The sequence below is a fragment of the Oncorhynchus mykiss genome, chromosome 11, assembly GCF_057628025.1.
Source record: "Oncorhynchus mykiss isolate SJ-2025 chromosome 11, ASM5762802v1, whole genome shotgun sequence".
Taxonomy (NCBI): domain Eukaryota; kingdom Metazoa; phylum Chordata; class Actinopteri; order Salmoniformes; family Salmonidae; genus Oncorhynchus; species Oncorhynchus mykiss.
In genome coordinates, this window is record NC_143032.1 from 64,390,084 (window position 1) to 64,412,175 (window position 22,092).

At 43.7% G+C, this 22,092-nt stretch overlaps 1 protein-coding gene across 3 annotated transcripts; it reads right to left on the reverse strand.

The window, feature by feature from the left end:
- Positions 1 to 2: 2 nt before the first annotated feature.
- Positions 3 to 21,417, reverse strand: vdac3 (voltage-dependent anion channel 3). 3 transcript variants are annotated; one of them, XM_021621804.3, is made up of 10 exons: positions 21,255 to 21,397; positions 15,490 to 15,605; positions 8,507 to 8,578; positions 7,931 to 7,980; positions 5,974 to 6,126; positions 5,725 to 5,777; positions 5,319 to 5,546; positions 2,153 to 2,303; positions 1,973 to 2,030; positions 3 to 903 (listed from the first exon to the last, which is right to left on the reverse strand). In XM_021621804.3, exons 2-10 carry the CDS (start codon positions 15,599 to 15,601, stop codon positions 812 to 814), a joined length of 969 nt encoding a protein of 322 aa, XP_021477479.1. In that variant the 5' UTR covers positions 15,602 to 15,605; positions 21,255 to 21,397; the 3' UTR covers positions 3 to 811. The 3 variants fall into 3 exon arrangements, with proteins under 3 accessions (XP_021477479.1, XP_021477483.2, XP_021477482.1); XM_021621808.3 differs by lacking the exon at positions 15,490 to 15,605 and having other exon boundaries at positions 21,255 to 21,417; XM_021621807.3 differs by lacking the exons at positions 15,490 to 15,605; positions 21,255 to 21,397 and adding an exon at positions 9,584 to 9,610.
- Between the last annotated feature and the right edge of the window lie 675 nt (positions 21,418 to 22,092).

The window sequence follows — 22,092 nt, forward strand, 5'->3', positions numbered from 1 at the left end:
CGTGTTTGACAATCTTCTTTATTCCTTAAAGTCAGTTTGAGGTTTCACCTATCAACAACCTTCCCTCTTCCAAGCACAGCACAGACACAACATTACATAATGTGGTAGATAGAATTAAAAGATGAAAAGACAAAAATAAACAAACATGACAGGTTTTGAAAATACCCACACATGCATCTATCTTCTCAAAACTCAACCACAAGAAGAGAATTTAGACAAAGAAAATCAACCAGTTCATCCACCCACAGAAAGGTGTATGTATATACATACATGTGTCTGGGACAGGGGAACATGACATTTAAAAATAAATTGTTCCTTCAAAACAAGTCCCTACTGGCTTTGATATACAAAGTCTGTCAATCTCATTCAAGTCAAAAGTAAATTAAATACATGATCTCAGGCAAAGTGAAATTATACCACACAATAAAACCCTACTAAAAAGGTGCTTACGATCCCATCTCGCAAAGAAAAGGAGAAATGTCTGCTTTTGGGGAGGAAGTGGAACACAAGGTTGACTTGTGACCATATATTACACCACTTTGGACCAGAGCCCCATATGAAGTAGTCATAAGTAGTATACTATCTGGTGAATAGGGTTTGTACTGGTATTGCTAAGGAGATGATAGAGAGATGGTGAACCAACTAAAAAAACAACTGGCTTCAACAGTACTGGAGGTCTCAGAGGGTGCCAAGGGCTGCAGTGTTATGGCCAAAAGACTTGGGAGGTGTGTGTGTGTGGCATACAGAGGTGGAGATGTGTCAGGTGTCATTGAGGCTCTTTTCCTTTTCTCTCATCCACTTCTCTTCATCCTTATGCCTCCAGCTCAAAGCCCATGCCAACCTTGTGACCGCCTGCGTTGAAGTTTTTCGCATCGATCAGAGCTGAGAGAGTCAGCTTCACTCCTAGAGAGAGAGACACCAGTCTTAACACAGAAAGTACTGCTCCTTTCATATACACTGAACAAAAATATAAAAGATTTTCCTAGGTTACAGTTCATATAAGGAAGTCAGGCAATTGAAACAAATTCATTAGGCCCTAATCTATGGATTTCACATAACTGGGAATACAGATATGCATCTGTGGATCACAGATATCTTTCAAATAGATTAGGTAGGTGGATCAGAAAACCAGTCAGTATCTGGTGTGACCATGATTTGCTACATGCAGTGTGACCCATCTCCTTCACATAGAGTTGGCCTGTGGAATGTTGTCCCACTCTTCTTCAATAGCTGTGCGAAGTTGTTGGATATTGGTGGGAACTGGAACACGCTGTCGTACATGTCGATCCAGAGCATCCCAAGCTTGCTCAATGGGTGAGTATGAAGGCCATGGAAGAACTGGGACATTTTCAGCTTCCAGCTTCCAGGAACTGTGTACAGATCCATGCAACATGGGGCCTTGCATTTTCATGTTGAAACAGTGGCAATTTTAGCATGTACATCTTGGGGAAAACTCAAAAACATTTTACATGACATTCAGGCAACAGCTCTGGTGGACATTACTGCAGTCAGCATGCCAATTGCACGCTCCCTCAGAACTTGAGACATCTGTGGCATTGTGTCGTGTGACAAAACTGCACATTTTCGAGTGGCCTTTTATTCTCCCCAGCACAAGGTGCACCTGTGTAATGATCATGCTGTTTAATCATATTATTGATATGCCACACCTGTCAGGTGGACAAATTATCTTGGCTCATTAACATGGATGAAAACATTTGTGCACAAAATTCCAGAGAAATAAGCTTTGTGCATATGGAACATTTCTGGGATCTTTTATTTCAGCTCATAAAACATAGGACCAACACTTCACATGTTGCGTTTATATTTTTGTTCAGTCTATATAGTAGACATAACCTATTCCTTTCTTCTGCCCAACTCCTCTGGTACTAATAGTCAAGGTTTGTAGATATAGACAGATGTAGCTCGGCATCTGGTAGGTACAGTAAAGGTAGGTAAAGGTGATTTGAGTTACCTGGCCGGAGGGCTTGTGTGTAGCCGACTCCAATTAGACTGGCGTTATTGACTTTGGCCTGCAGGGGGAGACAGACAGGTGAGACAAGCACGCATTTGGCTGGTTGTGTGGTTCTAGTCCTGGCATTATGGACAGGTATCTGGTTCTGTGTGGTTATGCATGTGTGGTTGTGGTACACACAGACAGGGAAGCGTCCTTGTCCAGCTGGTATTTGGCTCCGATGCCGAAGCGTGTGTTGTTGCTGCCGGCCGTCCAGGCCAGGTTGATGGCTGTTTCCAGGTGGCAGTTCACCTTCTGGTAGATGGAGCCGCCGAACTCTGTACCATCATTACTGAGAGGACAACACACCATGAACTTATTCAGTACGGTGCTGCATAGCTTTTAAATCAACTTCTGCTGGATCATGACTGGTCAGTTGGCAAATGTAACACATGGAGAAAACATCCTCTGCTGGTCAGTGGTTAGGTTAGAGTCAGGGTTAGTGGGGATAGTGGTTAGGTTAGAGTCAGGGTTAGTGGGGATAGTGGTTAGGTTAGAGTCAGGGTTAGTGGGGATAGTGGTTAGGTTAGAGTCAGGGTTAGTGGGGATAGTGGTTAGGTTAGGGTCAGTGGTTAGGTTAGGGTCAGGGTTAGTGGGGTCAGTGGTTAGGTTAGAGTCAGTGGTTAGGTTAGAGTCAGGGTTAGTGGTTAGGTTAGGGTCAGTGGTTAGGTTAGGGTCAGGGTTAGGTTAGTCAGTGGTTAGTGGGGATAGTGGTTAGGTTAGAGTCAGGGTTAGTGGGGATAGTGGTTAGGTTAGAGTCAGGGTTAGTGGGGATAGTGGTTAGGTTAGAGTCAGGGTTAGGTTAGAGTCAGTGGTTAGGTTAGGGTCAGTGGTTAGGTTAGGGTCAGGGTTAGTGGGGATAGTGGTTAGGTTAGAGTCAGGGTTAGTGGGGATAGTGGTTAGGTTAGAGTCAGGGTTAGTGGGGATAGTGGTTAGGTTAGAGTCAGGGTTAGGTTAGAGTCAGGGTTAGTGGGGTCAGTGGTTAGGTTAGAGTCAGGGTTAGGTTAGAGTCAGGGTTAGGTTAGAGTCAGGGTTAGTGGTTAGGTTAGGGTCAGTGGTTAGGTTAGGGTCAGTGGTTAGGTTAGGGTCAGTGGTTAGGTTAGAGTCAGGGTTAGGTTAGAGTCAGTGGGGATAGTGGTTAGGTTAGAGTCAGTGGGGATAGTGGTTAGGTTAGAGTCAGGGTTAGTGGTTAGGTTAGAGTCAGGGTTAGTGGTTAGGTTAGAGTCAGGGTTAGAGTCAGGGTTGTGGGGATAGTGGTTAGGTTAGAGTCAGGGTTAGTGGTTAGGTTAGAGTCAGGGTTAGTGGTTAGGTTAGAGTCAGGGTTAGTGGTTAGGTTAGAGTCAGGGTTGTGGGGATAGTGGTTAGGTTAGAGTCAGGGTTAGGTTAGAGTCAGGGTTGTGGGGATAGTGGTTAGGTTAGAGTCAGGGTTAGTGGGGATAGTGGTTAGGTTAGAGTCAGGGTTAGTGGGGATAGTGGTTAGGTTAGAGTCAGGGTTAGTGGGGATAGTGGTTAGGTTAGAGTCAGGGTTAGTGGGGATAGTGGTTAGGTTAGAGTCAGGGTTAGTGGTTAGGTTAGAGTCAGGGTTAGTGGTTAGGTTAGAGTCAGGGTTAGTGGGGGTCAGGGTTAGGTTAGAGTCAGGGTTAGGTTAGAGTCAGGGTTAGGTTAGAGTCAGGGTTAGGTTAGAGTCAGGGTTAGGTTAGAGTCAGGGTTAGGTTAGAGTCAGGGTTAGGTTAGAGTCAGGGTTAGGTTAGAGTCAGGGTTAGGTTAGAGTCAGGGTTAGGTTAGGGTCAGTGGTTAGGTTAGAGTCAGGGTTAGTGGGGATAGTGGTTAGGTTAGAGTCAGGATAGTGGTTAGGTTAGAGTCAGGGTTAGTGGGGATAGTGGTTAGGTTAGAGTCAGGATAGTGGTTAGGTTAGAGTCAGGATAGTGGTTAGGTTAGAGTCAGGATAGTGGTTAGGTTAGAGTCAGGGTTAGTGGGGATAGTGGTTAGGTTAGAGTCAGGATAGTGGTTAGGTTAGAGTCAGGATAGTGGTTAGGTTAGAGTCAGGGTTAGGTTAGAGTCAGGGTTAGGTTAGAGTCAGGGTTAGGTTAGAGTCAGGGTTAGGTTAGAGTCAGGGTTAGGTTAGAGTCAGGGTTAGGTTAGAGTCAGGGTTAGGTTAGAGTCAGGGTTAGGTTAGAGTCAGGGTTAGGTTAGAGTCAGGGTTAGGTTAGAGTCAGGGGTTAGGTTAGAGTCAGGGGTTAGGTTAGAGTCAGGGGTTAGGTTAGGGTCAGTGGTTAGGTTAGGGTCAGGGTTAGTGGGGATAGTGGTTAGGTTAGAGTCAGGGTTAGAGTCAGGGTTTGTGGGGATAGTGGTTAGGTTAGAGTCAGGGTTAGTGGGGATAGTGGTTAGGTTAGAGTCAGGGTTAGTGGGGATAGTGGTTAGGTTAGAGTCAGGGTTAGTGGGGATAGTGGTTAGGTTAGAGTCAGGGTTAGTGGGGATAGTGGTTAGGTTAGAGTCAGGGTTAGTGGGGATAGTGGTTAGGTTAGAGTCAGGGTTAGTGGGGATAGTGGTTAGGTTAGAGTCAGGGTTAGTGGGGATAGTGGTTAGGTTAGAGTCAGGGTTAGTGGGGATAGTGGTTAGGTTAGAGTCAGGGTTAGTGGGGATAGTGGTTAGGTTAGAGTCAGGGTTAGTGGTTAGGTTAGAGTCAGGGTTAGTGGGGATAGTGGTTAGGTTAGAGTCAGGGTTAGTGGTTAGGTTATAGTCAGGGTTAGTGGTTAGGTTATAGTCAGGGTTGTGGGGATAGTGGTTAGGTTATAGTCAGGGTTGGGGATAGTGGTTAGGTTAGAGTCAGGGTTAGTGGGGATAGTGGTTAGGTTAGAGTCAGGGTTAGTGGGGATAGTGGTTAGGTTAGAGTCAGGGTTAGTGGGGATAGTGGTTAGGTTAGAGTCAGGGTTGTGGGGATAGTGGTTAGGTTAGAGTCAGGGTTAGTGGGGATAGTGGTTAGGTTAGAGTCAGGGTTAGTGGGGATAGTGGTTAGGTTAGAGTCAGGGTTAGTGGGGATAGTGGTTAGGTTAGAGTCAGGGTTAGTGGGGATAGTGGTTAGGTTAGAGTCAGGGTTAGTGGGGATAGTGGTTAGGTTAGAGTCAGGGTTAGTGGGGATAGTGGTTAGGTTAGAGTCAGGGTTGTGGGGATAGTGGTTAGGTTATAGTCAGGGTTGGGGATAGTGGTTAGGTTATAGTCAGAGTTGGGGATAGTGGTTAAGGGTAGTAGTTAGGGTCAGTGGTTATGAGTAGAAATAAAGGTTAAGGTTAGGAGTTGTGGTACTCACACGTTGGTGTGGAGCTGGAAGTCCCCAGCCTTGTATCCCAAGGCAAAGTTGTTCTGGGCCAGTTTAGACTTGGATGTGTCGAAAGCCATCTGGTACCCGGCCAGCCAGCCCTCGTAGCCCAGCACAGCAGCAGCGTGGACCGTGGGGCTGGCCATGTCAAAGTCCAGGTCACAGCCCAAGTTGATGAAGTCACGCTTGTAGCCAGTCTTCAGCTTGGCACTCTTCTTACTGCAGACAGAGAGGAAGGGGCCAGATAAAAGTAGAGGGGGTGTCGGGCTCCATGTGACATTATGGGCCGTATTAGGTCTATACTGGTGCTGTGATTATTTCAAAATCCTTCATGTTCATGTGCACTACTAAAGATTAGACGGGGAGGTAAAGATTGAGCAGTGAGTGATCAGCTTACCCAGTGTTGGGCACAAACGACGTGTCCAGGCCCAGCTTCAAGCCCTTAGCCAGCTACAGACATACAGGATAGAGGTGGTATATCACATATCGTTGAACAGAACACACAAAACAATATGGTTAATAATAGTAGTGACTTTCAGACGTTGTGTATATTTACCCGTTTTATTGAATAAGTCAATATCAAGTGCTGTCGGGATGGTTAAGTGTCATGTAACCTGGTTTTAGGCTGAACTGGTTTCAAACTCACCTGGTCCTCCATGGAGACCTCTGTGGCCAGGGTGTTGTCTGTGTTCCATTTCTGGGTGAAGCTCAGGCCCAGCTCCTTCACCTTGTACTTGGTCTCCAGGTTACCTGCTGCCTTCCCTGTGTCTGTGTTACTGGAGCCTGAGGTTGAAAACTCCTGAGAGAAGGCGGGAGAGAGAGGAGGTAGGGGGGTTGGAGAAGGAGAGGGGCGGGAGAGAGAGGAGGTAGGGGGGTTGGAGAAGGAGAGGGGCGGGAGAGAGAGGAGGTAGGGGGGTTGGAGAAGGAGAGGGGAAATGAGGGATGGTTAATAGCAGAAAAGAAAGAGCACAGCAGAAGAAAATGAAGCAAGGGAGAGAAAAGAGAAGGGGAACTGATACAGACGAGTAGTCTTAACGAGAGAGCACACTCCTCACAGAAGAGATAAAGATGTATATGAGAGAGAAACAGCGAGAGAGAGAAATAGATGAGCACCCCTTCCACATCTCTGCCAAGCAATTCCTCTCAGGTTTGCATGACTGGTTGTAGCCAGTAGTTACCATTTTGAGTAGTGGTAGATACCCTGTAACAATGATCACCAACATTAGTCCTGGACCGTGCCCAGGCTTTTGTTCCACCCAGCACACCTCCTTTAACTAATCAACTAATCCTCTAGACCTTTAGTAGTTGAATCGGGTGTGTTAGTGCTGAGCTGGAACCAAATCTAGTGTTGATGACAACTGTGTTAGACACTGGGGGAATCCATGGAGAGGTGAGTGGGGAAAGAATGCTAGGAGAAGGCTGTGAGCTGAGGGAAGAGACCCAATTGGTTGATCAAGACAGTCATCTAGTCACTGGCCGACCAGTAACCTATAGAGCAGTAACCTGGCCACTTAGACCACTTTAAAGGTGTGTCTATGGAGAGGAGTTAATGATGTTATAGCTTTAGCAGTGTAGGGGGAATGGTATCAATCAGCTGGGACACTGCTGCAAGAAAGCCTGCAGGGAGCAAAAGCCTGCTCTACACAATCACACACACAGACCCACACACACACCCTTACCATCTGACAATGGAAGTCCAGAGAGGAAGCAAAAAAAAGGCAAAGGAAGAGAGAGACAGAGAGTTAAGTCAGAAACAGAGGTATTCACACCCAATCGCTTTTCCACGCTTTCAGAAAGATCAGATGACCATTTACATATTGTATACCAGAGACACCAACACGCTTTCAGAAAGATCAGATGTCCATTTACATATTGTATACCAGAGACACCAACACGCTTTCAGAAAGATCAGATGTCCATTTACATATTGTATACCAGAGACACCAAAACGCTTTCAGAAAGATCAGATATCCATTTACATATTGTATACCAGAGACACCAACGTGTTTGAACTGTGAATCAGAGCTGTACAATCTCATTTTACAAGGTAAGGTTGGGTTTTCGGAGAAGTCCAAGTAAAGTGTATTTCATGAAGCCTTCTTGGATTGAATTTAGTCAGAGGGAGAGTTAGATTAGTTATCCAAACTGGAAATATACATATCCAACATGAGTACAGGTGAAAATTAGATGAAGATAATGACACACCAACCTAAATAATCCTGCACAGAGCAATGCTACCCCTAACACTTTTAAGAGAGGAAAATGACAGTTTCAGGGAACAGCAATGCTATGAGCGGGATCCATTTTGTTCTAACGTATAAGGAGATTCTAGTCAGATAGACAGTGATGTACCAAGCTGAGTTAAACAGTCTGCCAGACAGACAAACACCACCAGCAGACAGACAGTGAGTCAGCCATTTTGACTGTCCTGCTCAGCCATGAGGCGCTAGGGCCTAGACATGAGGCTTATATTGCCAGACTACACGCAAACACACAAATGAATGGGTCACTCGGATCGAGTGAAGCCCAAATGTAATAATTACCCCCCTAAAATATGAGAGAGAGAGCGATCCTAAAATATGAAAGAGAGAGGTTGTACTTACAACTCCACTCTGGGACTTTGTCTTTAGGTCCAGTTTCACGATTCCAAAGCCTAGAGAGAAAGAGGGGAAGAGAAAAATGATGTCTCTATTCAGGGTCCTGTGTGGCTCAGTTGGTAGAGCAAGGCACTTACAACACCAGGATTAAAGTCACTGGATAAAAAGCATCTGCTAATATATATACTGTATATATATTCAAAATAGAGGAGCAAATCACATTTGGACCTTCGTTATTGTATACATAATTACATGACTGTTTTCAATGAGGGTCATCCAAGCTTTCAAGCGTCACAGTTGTGAAACAAGAACATTTGCAGAAAAGTTGATCTGATAGTCAGAAAGAAAGATGACGAGGCACTGTGACTCATGACGGAGTCCCAGCCCCCATCCCCTGGCGGTTGTAAATCAAAGGCTAGAGGTCACAGTCCTGGATGACCAGCTGAGGTTTATGGTTTCAGAGGGAGAGAGAAAGAGCGGGAGAGAGACGGATGTTGGAGTTATCCTAAGAGCGTACAGACATGTAATATGTAGGTGTTTCTCCTTGTGTGTGGTGGTGGAGGGGGTGATTTGATGACTCACCATAGCCCTTGCCGAATATGTCTTTGGCAGCTTTTCCCAGGTCCGAGTATGCAGGAGGAACCGCCATGGCGACTGTGGAGAGAGATGGACACGTTAGGGTGCATCTCTGATACTAGAACATCACTTCTTTAACGCACAGGAGGCAAAAAGCTGATCAAACGAGCGCCCAAGCCAGCACACATCACACTTCTACGCAGAACAGGTCCAACACAGCACATACCTAGAACTTCACACAGAACACAGCTTTGTGCTAGTAAAGTGGCTTTGAACTGAAACACACACAGCATCTAGGCCTACACACAGTGTCCACACAGCATCTAGGCCTATACACGGTGTCCACACAGCATCTAGGCCTATACACAGTGTCCACACAGCATCTAGGCCTATACACAGTGTCCACACAGCATCTAGGCCTATACACAGTGTCCACACAGCATCTAGGCCTATACACAGTGTCCACACAGCATCTAGGCCTATACACAGTGTCCACACAGCATCTAGGCCTATACACAGTGTCCACACAGCATCTAGGCCTATACACAGTGTCCACACAGCATCTAGGCCTATACACAGTGTCCACACAGCATCTAGGCCTATACACAGTGTCCACACAGCATCTAGGCCTATACACAGTGTCCACACAGCATCTAGGCCTATACACAGTGTCCACACAGCATCTAGGCCTATACACAGTGTCCACACAGTATCTAGGCCTGCACAGTGTCCACACAGTATCTAGGCCTACACAGTGTCCACACAGTATCTAGGCCTATACACAGTGTCCACACAGCATCTAGGCCTATACACAGTGTCCACACAGCATCTAGGCCTATACACAGTGTCCACACAGCATCTAGGCCTATACACAGTGTCTACACAGCATCTAGGCCTATACACATTGTCCACACAGTATCTAGGCCTACACAGTGTCCACACAATATCTAGGCCTACACAGTGTCCAATCTAGAAGAAAAAGAAACGCACACCTATTTAGGCGAGGTACTGGCTAGCGGAGGAGAAAATTTGAAAATGAAAGAGCCGCACACTCTAGGAGCTCAGATGCAAAAATGTAATTACCAACGTTTCGACAGCCAAGCTGTCTTCATCAGGGTATAATCAGAAACACTGCGGGATGACTCGTTTATGTAGTGTCAAAAGACACAGGTGTCTGTAATCTTGGCCAAGAGTGGCCTAATATCATTGGTTAATTCTCAAATATTAAAATGGCATACAAAGAACAGCCTACAAACAACAAATGGATAGCATTCAAGCATAGATTCATTTTAGACTACACAAGCTTACAAACAATTACAATAGCAAAGTCACAATAATCACAAAAATGGCTTCAGATCAAAGTCTACGTTGAGACCGAAGGGAGCAAGGGTCTTTAAGTTAAAGATCCAGGCAGCCTCTCATTTTAACAATAAATGATCAAGGTCACCCCCTCTCCTAGGGAGGGTGACATGTTCGATGCCAATGTAACGCAGAGACGAAATCGAGTGGCCTGCCTCCAAAAAGTGGGCCGCAACTGAGCAAGTCAAGTTTTTACACCTAATGGTGCTACGATGCTCTGAGATACGTACTTTTAATTCGCGCTTTGTTTTACCCAGATAATTTTTTACCACATTAGATAAATAACTGCCTTAGTGGAGCACGTAATAACACCTTTGATTGGGATCGATTTCCCTGTTTGTGGGTGTTTGAAGGATCTACATTTAAGTGCCATTGCACTGAGCACAGCCATTACACTTGTAATTTCCATCCAGTAGGGACGCAAGTAGATGTTGTTCAGGAATATCTTGGGGTGGTAAATCAGAGTGTACCAATTGGTCTCTGAGATTTCTGCCCCGCGAGAATACGACCAAGGGAAGGTCCGAAAACACATTACCGAGACTATCATCGGATTTTAGGATGTGCCAATGTTTGTGAACGATTCCCTTAATTTGTTCAGAGCACTTTGAATAGCGGGTAGTTAGAACGAATGCGTCTTTTTGAAAGGTCATGTCTCGTTTCGTTTTTAATTTTCTCAATGGCAATATTAATCTGATCATTTTTGTAGCCCCTCTCTTTGAACTTTCTTTGCTTCTCAGCCATATTTTGGTCGAAATCTGATTGTTTTTTGCAAATTCTTTTGATTTGACAAAGTTGGCTGTAGGGCAAACTATTTTTCAAGGGAAGTGGGTGACAACTATCAGCCCTCAACAAACTGTTACGATCAGTAGGTTTCGTGTAAAGATCAGTGTATAGAACATTATCTTCATCAGAAGATCAAGAAAACTGATTTTGACGTGTATCAGATTTCATAGTAAATCTCAAATGATCTGAACAGGAGTTAAGAAAAGCATGGAACGCCTGGAGCTGTTTTGCATCCCCCCTCCATAGAACAAAAATATAATAAATATACCGTTTCCAAATAATGATGCTAGGCAAGAAAACATTTGAGAGGATTGAAAATAGACTTTCTCCATGTAACCCACATACAAATTAGCATAGTTAGGAGCCATGGGGGATCCCACAGCAGTACCTTTCGTCTGACTAAAGATATCATTTAAAAACATGAAATAGTTATGTGTGAGTACTATTTCAGCCAATGTTATAATGCAGGCACTGGAAGGAAGTGTGTTCCATAGCTTCAATACCGCCCTCGTGTGGAATATTTGTGTATAACGACTCAACATCAAAAGTAACTAACCAGGTATTCTCAGGGAGAGGATCAAGAGATTCAATGATAGAGATCATAATGCTGGTGTCCTTTACAAAGGAGGGGAGCTGTTCTGCGAGTGGTCTAATAAAAAAGTCAACAAAAGTAGATAGAGGGGCCGTTACTGCGTCAATGCCCGCTACAATAGGGCGCCCTGGAGGTTTTGTAACATTCTTGTGTAATTTCGGCAAAGTATAGAAAGTGGCAATTTTAGGGTGTTGAATAGCCGAAAAGTCATGTTCTTTTTTGGTTATCTGACCAGAACTTAAATACCCATCTAGGACAGTGAAGACAGTATTCTGAAATTGGGAAGTAGGGTCACTTCTGAGTTTCTTGTAAAAGGTGTTGTCAAGCAGCTGTCTGACACTAATTTACATAAACTGTCCTATCCATGAGTACAACCGACCCACCCTTATCAGCGGGACGAATAAGGACTGACGTATCGGATTGTAAATCAAGCAAAGCTTGTTTTTCATCCTGAGGTAAATTATGGAAAGATTTGGACTCCTGTTTGTTCTTAAGGAGATGTCGAACATTTTTTTCCACAAGTCTGCAATATGTCTCGATAGAGTGATTGCGATTGGCTGGAGGTATAAAATAACTCTTGCTTCTAAAAGGAGGTGGAGTATGTGCAGGAGAGCAACCTACTGGTTCAATAGTAGTGTCAGAATTAGGGGAGCTAAGGTATTCCCTTAAACGGATATTTCTAAAAAACTTAAACATGTCTACCTTAACATCACAATCGTTGCACTGGGTTGTAGGCACAAAATATGACCCTTTATTAAGCTAAGAGACATGGGCAGGGCTCAATATCTTACTTGATAAATTAAAGACACTCAGTCCCGTGGGTTCTGGGACCGTGTGAACGGTCTCCTCTGCCTCTGATAGTCGTTTCTTCTTACCCCGTCGGGTGCATCTCGTAGATGCGCGTGCCTGCGGCCTCCTCCTCCCTTCTGTCCCTCCATCTCGTAGATGCGAGTGCCTGCGGCCTCCTCCGCCCTTCTGTCCCTCCATCTCGTAGATGCGCGTGCCTGCGGCCTCCTCCGCCCTTCTGTCCCTCCATCTCGTAGATGCGCGTGCCTGCGGCCTCCTCCGCCCTTCTGTCCCTCCATCTCGTAGATGCGCGTGCCTGCGGCCTCCTCCGCCCTTCTGTCCCTCCATCTCGTAGATGCGCGTGCCTGCGGCCTCCTCCGCCCTTCTGTCCCTCCATCTCGTAGATGCGCGTGCCTGCGGCCTCCTCCGCCCTTCCGTCCGTCCAGTCTCTCGTTGAATAAAAAACTACCACTGGAAGCCGATGAGGCGCTGGTTGTAGAGTGTTGGTCAGATGGGGGTGGGTTGAAGGAAGCGGTATCCCTCCTGCGTCTGCCATGGAGAGGGGGAGCAGGACCTCCCTTGTCAGGGTTTCTCCAGAAGTAGACTTTATCCTCGGCCTTGTCTTTTTTGTCGTGGTTGAATTTCTTGATTTTAAGTTCCTTTATTTCTGTAGACAACTTGTCCTGGTGCGCTTGGTTAGTTATCTTCAGTTCATTGAATATGCCATCATCATTAACAACAATTTGTAGAACTGTGCGTTTGTCTTTAATTGTATTATGCATTTCAATAAAATCCCTTTTCAACTGGTCAACAATTAATGTAATTAAATCAATAGAGCATTTGTTCAGGGTGGCACACCAGCGTTCACAGTAATAATCTGTGCGCTGTCCCAATGATGGTTATTTTTGCCACCCGAGTCCCCTGAGTCCCCGTGGAATAATGCCTTGATGCACATAATCACTAAGAGTGACTATATGTAGATGCGTTCTCGTCTGGCGCTTAGATAAATGTAACAGTTCTTTCGATAGGTCAGAATGACCTCCCAGCATGTCAAAAAGCAGCATCTTATCCAACACACAGTGTCCACACAGTGTCCACACAGCATCTGTAACGGTCGTCATCGGTGGAAGAAGGTGAGGACCAAGGTGCAGCGTGGTGTGTGTCCATATTTATTAAATGAACACGGAAAAAACAAAATAACAAAGAGAAACGACCGAAAACAGTTCTGGCTGGTGCAGACACACAACAGAAAACAGAAAACAATCACCCACGAAACACAATAGAAAACAGGCTCCCTAAATATGGTTCTCAATCAGGGACAACAATTGACAGTTGCCTCTGATTGAGAACCATACCAGGCCGAACACAGAAATACCAAATCATAGAAAAACTAACATAGACAACCCACCCAACTCACGCCCTGACCATACTAAAACAAAGACATAACAAAAGAACTAAGGTCAGAACGTGACAGCATCTAGGCCTACACACAGTGTCCACACAGCATCTATCTATGAGTTCACAGTAACACACACCACACGCTGCTCTAGAAAGGTTTCAACATACACCACACAGTGTCTACTAACTAGTGGATCTACAGGCCCACTAATACCTTCCTCTTGGTAAGGTGCTCACACAATCCTTGACTGTGTCCTAAATAATATTCACATTAGTATACTAGGCTATTCAGTATGAATGGCAAATTCATTAATTCATACTAAAGTAGTTTCCAAAGTTGTGTTGGAGCCTTGTCACTGAGCTAAATTTGGGAATCTTATTCTCTTTTATAAAGGTGTGCTTTGTAAAATCAATGTACTGTCAAGTACTGACGGACGGGCCAGCTACAGTAGCCCTGATGTGGTCTACTGGGTCTGTGATATATTGCTTTTCACTCCCCCGTACATCCCCACTCTAGGCCAGCCAATTGGTTTAACTCCATTTATTCATGGCATCAGTCTATTAGCAAACCGCTAGCTAGCACGGTTTAACTTAATGGGATTGACTCTTACGAGGGAGGGACTGCTTGTCTTTTGACCCCTGGTATACCAGGTAAACATCTCCATAAATAGGAAACCACATGGCACAGCCTGATCTGAGCCACCTTAAGATTAAAGGAATAGTTTGCCCTAAATCAAAGTCTGTTTGATTTTGGGGTGAACTGTGCCTTTAAAAGCCTGCCACTTCATTGCCTAAGTCAGCGCTGTTAGTAGTTAGCTGCCTGCGTTGAAGCTGTTAGCGTAAGAAGATGTGGAAGAAGATGTAGCCATATAGCAATCACAATATACGTCACAGCACCCGCGCTAGTATGCCACTATGCGCTATTGAATGACAGTAAGCCTAAGTCAGAGTTTGGTCGGTTCAACAACTATCCCCACTGCACACAACTGTACTATGCTTGCTTTTATAATGTCACCAGGGTCCCCTGTGTCTCTGCTTTCATATAGGACCGGTGTGTGTGTGTGTGTGTGTGTGTGTGTGTGTGTGTGTGTGTGTGTGTGTGTGTGTGTGTGTATGTGTGTGTGTGTGTGTATGTGTGTGTGTGTGTGTTTGTGTGGTGACTTTGCTGTGGCAGTGTGTCTCTTTCTACTCGGTGGTTTCTTTTCCTCAATGACCACTTGAATATATGCCCTTTCAGATGAGTTGCTTGTAACGTATCATGTTACCTATCAAGTCCTCACACATCCATAGTTGTGAAGGAATGGAGACAGGGACAGGGCAAGAATAGAGACCAGGACTGTTGGGAAAAAGCCCAGTGTTTCTTAAAGGGATACTTTGGGATATTGACAATGAGGCCCTTTATCTACTTCCCCAGTCAGAGGAAATTGTGGATACCGTTTTTATGTCTCTGTGTCCATTATGAAGGAAGTTAGAGGTAGTTTCACGAGCCTGCTAACAGATAGCCAATCTTCCCTACCAAGCAAAAAGGCAGTAACTGCTCATAGTGTGGAACTGAGAAAAACGTTGTTTTTTTTTACCTTGGTTTAACAGTAACTTTATGCAGTTACTACTAACATGACCCCCATTTCCTCCAAAACACAATACAATAGAGGCAGGATACTTGTCAACATGATTAAGCATGTATTCAATGTAGCAAAAATTACATTAACTAATTTTCGACCAAATGAGCAGTTACTGTCTTTTTGCTTGGTAGGGTAGCATAGACTTCTAGTCATTGTGCTAAAGCTAGTTATCAATTGCGGTAGCAATAGTTAGCAACTTCCTTCAAACCGCACACAGAGACATAAATATGGTATCCAAAAGTTAATCTGACTCTGGGGGTGTAGATAAAGGGCCTAATTTCCAAAATCCCAAAGTATCTCTTTAAGTACTCTCTGACACTTGTGTTTAATACGTGCTAAACATCCGTGACATCTGAATGATAGATTGATCAATCTATTGAGACAGTCTAGGGAACCCTGTTGACATCTTTGTCTCCCCACCTCCTGCTCTCCACACCGCTCTCACTCACCCTTGTGGCAACATGGTGCACAGGGAACTCCTTTGTTCTGAATGGCTTGTGATGCTGGACTCGCCTCCTCCTTCCTCACCAGTCTCGCCTTCTCTCCTCCTTTGTCTGACATGACTCTTCAGATGTGGGGAAGAGCACAAGGAAGGACAGAAGACTTAGGCTTCAGCTTCTGCACATCTATCACTCCAATCTCTATCACTCCAGTGTTTAATTGCTAAATTGTAAGTATTCCACCACTATGGCCTATGTATTTCCTTACCTTATCTTACCTCGTTTGCACACACTGTATATAGACTATTTTTCCTATTGTGTTATTGACTGTATGTTTTGTTTATTCCATGTGCAACTCTGTGTTGTTGTATGTGTTGAACTGCTTTGCTTTATCTTGGCCAGGTCGCAGTTGTAAATGAGAACTTGTTCTCAACTAGCCTACCTGGTTAAATAAAGGTGAAATAAAGAAATATATATTTAAAAATGATCAGTTCCCCATGTGCATGTCTCCAGGGCAAGGCCTGTAACCATTGGGCTAATACTTAGGGTGTCCAATCAAAAACCCATATTTTGACCAATGGGTAAAATAATATGTTAATTGTGTAGATACTCCTCTAAGAAAACCAGTGGTCCAAACCTCATGTCTCTATCATAGTTTGTAACAAATGTGTTGGTGTTTTTACCCTTGTAGGGTGGTAAAGATTAGGGAGACTCAATCAATGGAGGCCAGAGAAAAAAAGTGACCAAAAATCAGGAAAATAGCATTTAGACTGGATGCTGTGCAAGAATTAAGGCACCTGACCGGCTTACCAACTCCTCATCTTTCTTCTCAAATCCGGAGGACAGAAAACAATACAGATGTAAGATAGATATTGATTTGTTGTATTTTCATATTTTAGTATACACTGTTCATATTAATAGGAAGTTCCTGATCATTTTGGAAGACTTCTCACAAAAACAAATGTTTCTGTGAAAACGGAGCAGAAACAACTTGGAAGACAACCTCCACAAAATGTAAAATCCTTGAAAGTTTCAGCGAGAAAGTCAACAGAGCTCAGTGCTTGAATGTATTAGGTTACGAAATCAAACTTTTTGGATATAATGTCAAATGTTCCCTATGTTAATAGTTATTTCAGTTTGTGACAAAACAAGCAAGTATAGTGTAGATAATCATTGTACTATCTAAACCACTGTGAAATATATTTTCCATAAGCAAAAATATTGTATTTTCAGCTGTTTGAAGCTGGTGTACAAAACCAAAAGTAAAAGATGCAAAAACAAAACTTAAGCAAAGGAAGTATAGAAATAGCACACATAGAACATATATACAGCTTCTTAAACTTGCTTTCAATGAAAATGACAGATCTATAACTAACATTTCTGTGTGTATTTGGCCGTGTCGCCCAAAAAGTTACATATTGTAGCTTTAAATGATATGTTAGAGAAAGACCCCAGTGAATGATTCAGAAAATTAAAAATCATATTTGTCTTGGTAAAATATATTTTATAACATAAGGAAGTGAAATGACATCACCAAAGCACTGGGCAGAGTGGGTGGACACCCTATAATACTGAACCAGAGGGTGTCCTCAGCACTGATAAAGCAGTGCTCTATGGCCCGTAGAGAACTGCTGATATGTTTATCACCCAAAGGGCCCATGGCTGTATAGATGACAAACACACACCACCTATGACAACATCTCATGATCTGGTAACATACACACACCTTACTGTGGTACCGAGAACATCTGGTGATTTGGGGACACAGTGGTGAGGTGGATGGTATGTTTCCGTGGTGATGGTTACCCTGGTGTCACTGGGAATTTAGACTCACTCACCCACTACCACACACACGTATGCATGCACACACACACACCTCACTCCATAATGTGAGTGATTAGATGAGAGCAATCCTGTCCTCTATGTCTGTGTCAGTGCTGATGTCTATGCTCAGGGACTTTATGACAGGGGGCATTCTACAGACCCAGCACGGTTTGGGATCTGTCTTTGTCAGTTACACCCCCCCCCCCCTCTCACTTCCATTCCTCCTTACTCAGTTCCTTATTCCTAGCTTCCTCACCCTCTCCTTCCCCCTTCCTCCTGACCCCTGTTCTATAAATAACCCAGGTGGACTTGACACCATGCCTCATATGACCATGCCATTTTGAAATGGGTGCTTTACCCCTCTACCTCCTGCTACCCTAACCTCACACACACCACGTCACTCCTACTCAACCCACACCACCATAGACACACACTCTTTCCTATCACCAACATTGACCCCTACTTTCCTCTCTCTTGACCCCCCCCCCCCCCCCCCCCCCCCCACTCTCTCTATCTCTCTCTCTCTCTCACTCGCCTCCTCTGACCCCTTCACTAGCCTGTCCCCCAAACAAATGTCAAAATGTAGATACCAGACAGCCAGTATTCACCATTGTATTCCTGGGTCTTTATGCTATTCAAAACAAAAGAAGCACCACTGTTGGGGATATCAGTCAGCAGCAAAAGTTGTTATCATGCCAGCCAAGAGACATTGTTTTGGTGATGAAGACAGACTAGTGTGACGACCCTCCCACTCTGTCTGCCGTATTCTTTTTCTTTGCTCTTGTTTTCCTTATTAGGATGTCAGTGGGCGGAGCTGGGAGGGTTGTCAGCGAAATAGGACACACCTGGGCCCGGGTTTGTGCCGAGATAAATGCACCTTTTCCCCATTCATTGAGGAGACTCTCCATGCAGACACACTGTTGGATTTTGGTTGTGGCTGTTTTGTTTTGGCACCTTTCAACACCCCTCATTATCACATCTATGCACGCAACCAATCACTTACACTACTGATTACTGACTACACACACACACCATTGTTTAATGTATATAAGTTACTTCAGTTAACTTCTTGAGTGTAGGGGGCAGGATTTTCGTTTTTGGCAAAAAAAAACGTACCCATTTGAAACTGCCTATTTCTCAAGCCCAGAAACTAGGATATGCATATAATTGTCAGATTAGGATAGAAAACACTCTAAAGTTTCCAAAACTGTCAAAATATTGTCTGTGAGTATAACAGAACTGATTTTGCAGGCAAAAACCTGAGAAAAATCTAACCAGGAAGTGCTGTTTTTCCTGAAAGCTCTCTGTTCCATTGGATGCCTTGCCTCCATTTAAAGGGATATCAACCAGATTCATTTTCCTATGTCTTCCTCAAGGTGTCAACAGTCTTTAGATATAGTTTCAGGCTTTTATTTTGAAAAATTAGTGAGAAAGATAACATCGCGTCAGTGGATAGCTGGGTGTTCGCAGAGTTTTGCTTGCGCAACAGAGTGGGGCAGCCATTGTCTCTCCCTCTCCTATTGAAAAAGCGACAGTCCCGGTTGATATATTATCGATTATATATTTTAAATACAACCTGAGGATTGATTATAAAAAACCTTTGACATGTTTCTGTGGACATTACGGACACTATTTGGAATTTTCATCTGCGATGTCGTAACCGCTCGAGCCTGTGGATTTCTGAACATAACGCGCCAAACAAATGGAGGTATTTTGGATATAAAAATAATCTTTATGGAACAAAAGGAACATTTATTGTGTAACTGGGAGTCTCGTGAGTGCAAACATCCGAAGATCAAAGGTAAGCAATTTAATTGATTGCTTTTCTGACTTTCGTGACCAATCTACTTGGCTGCTAGTGTTTGTAATATTTTGTCTACTGAGAGAGATGTTCTTACATAAACGCTTGTTATGCTTTCGCCGAAAGGCTGTATTGAAATCTGACACGCCAGGTGGATTAACAACAAGCTAAGCTGTGTTTTGCTATATTGCACTTGTGATTTCATGAAAATGACATTTTTTTGTAGTAATTTAATTTGAATTTGGCGCGCTGCAATTCAGCGGGTGTTGATGAAAATGATCCCGCTAAAGGGATGGGTGCGTCAAGAAGTGAATAAATATATTTTTGTTTTTCCTTATCGCCATGTTGTCTCCCTCTGTTACGGGCTACGAGCCGGTTCGTGACACTAGGGACAGGCGAGGGTGATGCTTTACTTAAGGTCTGCTTAGAAATGGCTATAAGCTGCAGTATGTACTTTTTTGGGCGACCTGGCCAAATTCACATAGAAATGTGAGTTACAGATCTATAATTCTCATTAAAAGCAAGTATATGAAGTGGTAGATCTGTTCTATGTGAAAAGTTTCATTTTTTTATCTTTTACTTTCCATTTTGTGCACCAGCTGAAAATACTTTTTGGTTATTCAATTAATTTCACAGCGGTTTAGATGGTACAATGATTTTCTACACTTGCTTGTTTTGTCACATAAACTGAAATTAGGCGAACTACTCGTGTGTGTGTGTGTGTGCGTGTGAGATAAGGTTGAAGGCAGTCAAATTAGGCTACACCTAGTGAATTTATAGCCTGAATATTCAGTGGTGCATGGGTTAGCTGTGGCTACCACATGGCCTACTCAACAGGTAGCCTAGCAGAAAGGTCACTGGTTAGAATCCCCGAGCCGACTAGCTGAAAAATCTGATGTGCCCTTGAGCAAGACACTTAAAGCTAAATGCACCTGTAAGATGCTCTGGATAAGAGCATCTACTAAATGACCAAAATGTAAATTCCTGCCAGGCATTTCAGGACAGCCATTTTCCTATAGGGGTTGATATTCAGCCCCTGTACATGAAGCTAAATATTAATTTGCTCAACACTATAGGTAACCAAGAACCTAGATTGTGATTAACAGCATTCTTTTACCATTGAACATACTATCACTGGGTATAGGCTTACTCTCTTCAGGCTTATTAAAAGGACTAGGCCTACTGCTTCAGACAACACTACCAGAAAAAGAAGCAAGGCTTGGATCATTATTTGCTGTCCATAAGTGCAATTGGATTTCAGAACTTCGGAGAGCGACAGAGGCTGTCAGAGGTTTAAAATAGGAAAACACCTATTATGCAATCGTACAACCACACTTACTGTGATTACCTTTTTTTTCACAATGACTTGAAATTCCAAATCGTATTCACTTTCATTTCTGTTGTGAGCCGACCTTCTGGCCATGGATTATTGAATTGCTGCGTGTTACATCAGAACCAGCGTGCGTAAAGAGCATTGTGCCAACACGAGGATAAACCTAACCCTCTTTGTAACAGGGGCACAAACCATGCTGTTAATGGGAATTCAAATTTACAAAACATTTTATAAAAACACTGACACTAGATTATATAGGGCGTAATTTATGGGCTCATATATATTGCCTTTAGGAATAGAAAGATGGCTAGCCTAGGTCTCCATTGTTCATAGTTCAATGCATTGCTCATGTTTGCAAAAATCTATAATGCTAGAACCAGATACTCTGGGGGAAAAAATACAATTCACAAAATCTACAATTTAATTGATTTACAATGTAATATTCTGCTGAAATTCTGAGACTGCAATTGACACTAAACGTGAAATAACGTGCGCAATGCTCACTAGTTAGCGTCAAATGTATTATAGGCTATATAATCGGTTTATTTATAGCCTATAATTAACCTACATAGCCTAGTGATATCTACTTTGTCCGAATGTTGTAATGCCTGAATATCTAAAAGTGCTGAGACTTATGCAGTTGTCAGACATTCAGGCCTGCCCTGTCCTGAAGCCCTACTATCCTGTAGCCTACCCCACTGTACTCTCGCTTCCACACTTTGAGCCATCTAAACAACAATCAAATAAGTAAAATATTGTTTCAGTATCACTCCACTAGCTGATATTAAAATATCGTTGGTGTTATGAATTCCCTACCTTGTTTGCAGGGCGATGCACGGAGTTTCAGAACGGTCTGGGTCTCACGCAATAGGGCAGAGTGAAGGAGAAAGAGAAAGCACCGAGGGGCGGACTGAGCAGGCGCAATCAGACAACAAGGAGGGCGGGGTCGTTGTGTAATTGTCATTGAGCAAAGAGAGGTAGCCTACAAAACAAGCCAACTGTTTTCCAAACCTTTAAAAAGAAACCCTCTAAATATAGCCTCTCAAACAAATTGTACAAAATAGTTGAAGAAGTACATGCAGTGGCTGATAGGGAAAACATATCTGGCAATAAGAATAGGCTATAGATAGTCTTGATCATTTGGGATCCCTTGGCTATTTCGCTCAGGGCAGGTTATAGGCAAGACATTCAATATTTTGTTTTGTCTCATTTACTGATATGGATATAGCCTCTGTGTGATGAGGTTGTGCAACGCAAATGGCTATAACAAGCTTACCTACAGAGGGGAATTCATTAATACTACAGTCAAAATGCCTAATATATAGGCCTACAGTCTGTGCTCCCAATTACTAGAAAAAATGTGTTTCATTAGGTTACATGATCACCACGATAGCGCCACGTGGCTATAAAAATGAATTTGTCCCATTCAGGACAAATGCTCTCATGGGATAACTGACACATTCTACCTTTATCTGGTAAAGACTCTGCATCAAAAGTCAGTGGTACAGACAGTTTCACCCACGCTCTCCACCGGGTCTGCGTCGCACCAAACGGCGGGCGTCACAGACACCTGGAATCTTCAACTTTCAATGACACCCAGCTCCAGAGCTGAAAGCAAGTCACAGTTCCTGTTGTCATTTGCATGGTGTGGAGC

Coding starts and splice junctions, on each gene's coding strand:
- vdac3 (XM_021621808.3), bottom strand. CDS start 21,402: ATGACAATTACACAACGACCCCGCCCTCCTTGTTGTCTGATTGCGCCT. Junction 7,981..8,506: donor CATATTCGGCAAGGGCTATG/GTGAGTCATCAA, acceptor CTTTCTCTCTAG/GCTTTGGAATCGTGAAACTG. Junction 2,031..2,152: donor ACAAGGACGCTTCCCTGTCT/GTGTGTACCACA, acceptor CTCCCCCTGCAG/GCCAAAGTCAATAACGCCAG.